The 6,000-nt window shown below is 42.7% G+C and overlaps 1 protein-coding gene across 1 annotated transcript; it reads right to left on the minus strand.

Moving 5' to 3' along the window:
* Positions 1-205: 205 nt before the first annotated feature.
* xrcc2 (X-ray repair complementing defective repair in Chinese hamster cells 2) lies at positions 206-2,991 on the minus strand. Its single transcript, XM_046846393.1, has 3 exons — positions 2,707-2,991; positions 2,276-2,357; positions 206-1,249 (listed from the first exon to the last, which is right to left on the minus strand). The coding sequence occupies exons 1-3, from the start codon at positions 2,743-2,745 to the stop codon at positions 486-488; spliced, it is 885 nt and encodes a 294-aa protein (XP_046702349.1). The 5' UTR covers positions 2,746-2,991; the 3' UTR covers positions 206-485.
* Between the last annotated feature and the right edge of the window lie 3,009 nt (positions 2,992-6,000).

Here is a 6,000-nt window from a genome sequence, read left to right on the forward strand (position 1 = left end):
TGGAAAGCAGATCTTCATGTAGCTGGCTTTGTGCACAGGGGCATTGTCATGCCGGAACACGTGGCATTTACGGGAGTACCATAAGTGTGTTACAAAACACGATGATGTATGTAATTATAAAATATTAATATTAATATATTATAATAAAAGTTATAATATTTATATGATATTATATATAACAAAGTAAGTCATTAGATTTGTAGTGTATTATTTATTTGTTTATTGTTGGACCATCGTTTACATTTAAACTATCTGATGATGATGATGATGATGATGATGTCTTTGATTCATAGTCTCAAAAGTCTCAATACAGGAAAATTTAAAAAAAGCCTGATGGGACGAGTTGATGATCTGATGAGTCCCCAGGATTTTATTTTCACTGTATTATAAATGTTTTATTTTTTCCAGAGATCAGACAGGGGTGACCGTTCACCTGACCACTGGAAGATCCGAGCTGAAGAACTTACTCACACGTGTGTTTGTGTTTAACCAGCGCTGAACTGAACACCCGCTTCTGTGAGATGAAACACACACCGGTGAACACCTTTAGTCCGTACCGTGCTGCATGCGGAGGAGAAGATCCGCTTGTGCTCCTCAGAGACACTACTTTGTTCGCTTTTTGAGAACAGAAGTCTGTGCGTGAGGATTTTTTGCCAGGATCGGCAGAGATACTGCTTATCGAAGTCCGAGTTGCGTTTCCAGGAAGGAGCGGATCCGCTCGGCTCTGAAGATCCGGACGAGGAGGAATAATTCCTCATAACCGCATGCGTGGTGGCAAAAACGACCACGCCGTAGTCCCTCCGAAGCCGATCCAGGATCTCGGTGCACTTCCTCAGGTTGGCTTCCTGCCGAGTCAGGCTGTCTCCCCCGTTAGCGTGGTCTATCCAGAAGAAGGCGGAGATGCTGTCTATGACGAGCAGGCAGAGGGCGGGCCGGCTGCACACGACTCCCTCCAGGTAGTGCAGCGTGAGGAGCAGCTGGACCGAGCTGGAGCAGTGGAGCACCGAGAGCCGGCATAGGCTGGACCGGACCACCTCCTCCATCTCGCTCTGTGGTGGTGATGAAGAGGTCAGACGAGACTCCAGGATGCTCACCAGACGCAGCATGTCGAAGTGATAGTCCGTGTCTACGAAGACAACCTCCACCTCCAGACCTCCACTGTGTGTGGGGAGAATGCAGCGGATCAGGAGGTGGTACAACATCTCCGTCTTACCGCTTCCTTCTACTCCATGAAACTCGATGACGTCACCTGGGGGGAGAAATACGACGCGCATGGAAATCTGAATCATGAGAAATAAAGTCGGAATCAGGCAAACTTTTTTTACTGTGGCAGAAACGGGTTTTCATAATGTTTACCTGCCCAGAGCGCTCCTGAGTTTAGCGGGTGGTGCATCAGTAATAATGGTCCGTGGGGAAACACAGTGCTCAGTGTGTAGTTAAATGGACTAAAAGAAGAATAGAGGCAAATAATTTGCCTCAACGCCTTTTTTATTCGAATTATTCGAGTTATTCAAGGAATCGTTTCAGCTTTAGAGAGATGGATTGTTTAGATAGATGGGTGAATGGATGGATATTTGGGCAGATGGGTGGGTGGATGAACTGACTGTTATTTAAATAGATGGTTGGTTAGAGGGATAAAAATATAAATTAAAGGATAGATTGATGAATTGACCTGGTTGGATTGATGAAAAGTAGAGTCACTGAATGGATGGATAGATGGATGGTTGGATGGACTGATGCAATGTAGACTCACTGAAAGGATGAACAGATTGATGGATGTAAAGTAGGTTTACTAGATTGTTGTATGGATAAATGATTGGATGAGTGATAGATGGATGGATGGATGGATGGATGGATGGATAAATATATGGTTGTTGGATGGATGCAAAGTTGTTTTACTAGACAGATAAATGGATGGATAGATAGATAAATGTATGGATGGATGAATATACGCCTGGTTGGATGGATGCAAAGTAGGTTTACTAGATAGATGGATGGATGGATGAATAAATATATATTTGGTTAGAATGATAATGACAATGTAGGCTCACTAGATGAATGGATAAATGATTGGATGGATGGATGGATGGATGGATGGATGGATGGATAAATATATATTTGGTTAGACTGATAAAAAGTAGGCTCACTAGATGGATGAATGGATGAATTAATGGATGGATGGATGGATAGATGAATGGGTATATAGTCGGTTGGACAGATAGATTTCCGTGTCCATGGTGTAATAAAAGGCAGGTGGTATTTCTATCTCCGTTACCTTGAAGAGGACCACCGTTCACAGGAAAAACGTTCTGATCGATGTCTTCGAGCGATCGTCTCCCCTCGATCCTGGCTAAGAGCTGTAAATCAGAGAAAATGTCTGAGGAACATACTCATACAGATGTGGTACAGATGTGATTACTAGGGTGAACATTAGTCTATAAGCTCTTTAATGAAACACCTTCATATAAAGTGTATAGTGACTTATAACACACAGTAAAGTGTAAAATATGTTCTTTTATTATTATGACCTGGTGTATAGAGAGAGAGATTATATAGTGTTATGGTGTTTTCCAACTTTAAACAAATAATCCTGCAACTTGATTGAAGGTTGAACAGGTGCAGGTTTACGTGTACAGCTGGAAACTTTTATATTAAACATGAAAATGTAATAAAAACGGTGTTTAATGTGAGTATAAAGTGATATACCTGTGCACCGTTCTCAGCCATCCTGACCCGACCTGTCATCTCTCATCACTGGAAACCTGTGGCTCTGCGCATGCGCACTACACATCCCTGCCTACTGGCTGGGAGAGAATCTACTTCCGGGTACATAATGAATAGCAAAAGTAAAAAACATCCAAATGCAGCATTTCGGCTTAGTTAAATAAACAAGTAAATAAAAATCTTGACTGTTATCAAAGTGATAAATAAATGAGCTACAGACTGATAACAGTGAATTCAGGCGAACTATGCAGCACGTGACGCAGTCACGTGATCTTCAGAAGGACCTCCTTGAAGGTGAAGGTAGCTGCTGCTTTTGCCTGAATAAAAATAATGTACCACGTGCGCTGAAAGAGATATTAGGTACCAGGGTAGTGTAGTTTTTTATTTAATTATTATTGCAAAAAATAATTCAACAATAATCACAAGACGGATTTAGAGAAAAGAAGAGAGAAGGGGGCATGCAGATAATACAAAGGCATAGAAAAGTATAACACTGTCATTGTAAACATATTTACGGTTCCTTACAAGAATATTCAAGAATAATATACATTTTTGATTTTTATTACTGATCTCTCTCTCACACACACACACACACACACACACACACACACACACAGTGAAGACACTAAGTAGAAATAACTATTAAAACAATAATTAATAATAATAATTTATATATATATATATATATATATATATATATATATATATATATATATATATATATATATATTATTAGGCTACAGGGTACCGGTGGAAATTGGGCTACTGTTGGCTGAAGGAGGAGAAGGAGAGGAGGAAGACGTCTACAGAGACGGCAGGAAAAATAGAAATGTAGGAGAGTGGAGGTTCGGGTTGGTACTTTAAATGTTGGTACTATGACTGATAAAGAGCGAGAGATAGCTGATATGATGGAGAGGAGAAAGGTAGATATGTTGTGTGTTCAGGAGACCAAGTGGAAAGGGAGTAAGACCAGGAACATTGGAGGTGTTTAAACTGTTTTATCATGGTGTGGATGGAAAGAGAAATGGTGTAGGGGTGATTCTGAAGGAAGAGTACAGTAAGAGTGTAGTGGAGGTGAAGAGAGTTTCTGATAGGGTGATAAACGTGAAGCTGCAAGTTGAAGGGATGATGATAAATGTCATCAGTACCTATGCTACAGCAGTGGGTTGTCAAAGGATAGACGGAAAGATTCTGGAGTGAATTAGATGAAGTGGTAGAAGGTGAACCTAGGAATGAAAGATTGGTGATTGGAGCGGACTTTAATGGGCATGTAGGTGAAGGGAACAGAGGTGATGGGAAGGTGATGAGGAGGTGATGGCTTTAAGGAGAGGAATGTGGAAGGGCAGATGGTGGTAGATTTTGCTAAAAGGATGGAAATGGCAGTGGTGAACACTTATTTTAAGTAGAAGGAGGATCATAGGGTGGCGTATAAGAGTGGAGGAAGGTGCACACAGGTGGACTATGTGCTATGCAGGAGATGCAACCTGAAGGAGATTGGAGAATGTAAGGTGTTGGCAGGGGACAGTGTGGCTAGACAGCATCGGATGGTGGTCTGTAGGATGGTTTTGGAGGCGAAGAAGAAGATGAGGAGAGCGAGGACTGAAATAAGAATAAGATGGTGGAAACTGAAGGAGGAAGAGTGTAGTGTGAGGTTCAGGGAAGAGGTCAGACAGGAGCTCGGTGGTGGTAAAGAGGTGCTGAATGATTGGGAAACTACTGCAGAAGTGATGAGGGAGACAGCTAGAAAGGTACTTGGTGTGACATCTGGAAATAGAAAGAAAGACAAAGAGACGTGGTGATGGAATGAGGAAGTGCAGGAGAGCATAAGGAGAAAGAGGTTAACAAAACAGAATTGGGATCGACAGAGTGATGAGAAAAGTAGGCAGGAGTACAAGGAGATGCGGCAGCAGGTGAAGAGAGATGTGGTGAAAGCCAAGGAAAAGGCATATGAGGATCTGAGAAGTTGAGAAGTATGAGAAGTTGGACACTAAGGAAGGAGAAAAGGATTTGTAGCGATTGGCCAGGCAAAGGGACCGAGCTGGGAAGGATGTGCTGCAAGTTAGAGTAATAAAGGATGGAGATGGAAATGTGTTGACTAGTGAGGAGAGTGTGTTGAGAAGGTGGAGGGAGTATTTTGAGCAGCTGATGAATGAGGAAAATGAGAGAGAGAGAAGGTTGGATAGTGTGGAGTTGGTGAAGCAGGATGTAGATAGGATTAGTAAGGAGGAAGTGAGAGCAGCGATTAAGAGGATGAAGAGTGTAGAATCGGTTGAACCAGATGACATAACAGTAGAAGCATGGAGATGTTTAGGAGAGATGCAGTGAAGTCTTTAACTAGATTGTTGAACAAAGATTTTGAAGGTAAAAGGGATGTCTGAGGAATGGAGAAGGAGTGTGCTGGTACCGATCTTTAAGCATAAAGGAGATGTGCAAACCTGCAGTAACTACAGGGGAATAAAGTTGATCAGTCACACCATGAAGTTATGGGAAAGAGTAGTGGAAGCCAGGCTGAGAGAAGAGGTGACCATCTGTGAGTAACAGTATGGTTTCATACCGAGGAAGAGCACCACAGACGCATTATTTGCTTTGAGAATGTTGATGGAGAAGTATAGAGAAGGACAGAAGGAGGTGCATTGTGTGTTTGCGGATTTAGAGAAAGCGTAGGACAGGGTGGAGAGAGAGGAGATGTGGTATTGTATGAGGAAGTCAGGTGTGTCAGAGAAGTATGTAAAGGTTGGTGCAGGACATGTATGAGGACAGTGTGACAGCAGTGAAGTGTGCAGTAGGAACGACAGACTGGTTCAAAGTGAAGGTTGGACCGCATCAAGTATCGGCTCTGAGCCCTTTCCTGTTATTGCAGTGGTGATGGACAGGTTGAAGGACGAGCTCAGACAGGAGTCTCCCTGGACTATGATGTTTGCAGATGATATTGTTATTTGTGGTGAGAGTAGTGAGCAGGTTGAGAAGAGCCTGGAGAGGTGGAGATATGCGCTGGAGAGAAGGGGAATGAAAGTCAGTAGGAGTAAGACAGAGTACATGTGTGTGAATGAGAGGAAGGGCAGTGGAGTGGTGTGGTTGCAGGGAGAAGAGGTGGAGAAGGTGGAGGAGTTCAGGTACCTGGGGTCAACAGTGCAAAGTAATGGAAAGTGTGTTAGAGAAGTGAAGAAAAGAGTGCAGGCAGGGTGGAGTGGGTGGAGAAGAGTGACAGGAGTGATTTGTGATAGAAGAGTATATGTGAGAGTGAAAGGAAATGTTTATAGGACTGTGGTGAGACCT

The sequence above is a fragment of the Silurus meridionalis genome, chromosome 4 (assembly GCF_014805685.1).
Source record: "Silurus meridionalis isolate SWU-2019-XX chromosome 4, ASM1480568v1, whole genome shotgun sequence".
Lineage (NCBI taxonomy): Eukaryota > Metazoa > Chordata > Actinopteri > Siluriformes > Siluridae > Silurus > Silurus meridionalis.

Excerpts from the sequence above, each read along its gene's own strand:
- xrcc2 (XM_046846393.1), bottom strand. The coding sequence starts at position 2,745 with ATGACAGGTCGGGTCAGGATGGCTGAGAACGGTGCACAG. Across the intron at positions 2,358-2,706 it reads TGGCTGAGAACGGTGCACAG|CTCTTAGCCAGGATCGAGGG; the intron begins GTATATCACTTT and ends TCTGATTTACAG. Across the intron at positions 1,250-2,275 it reads GAACGGTGGTCCTCTTCAAG|GTGACGTCATCGAGTTTCAT; the intron begins GTAACGGAGATA and ends TTCTCCCCCCAG.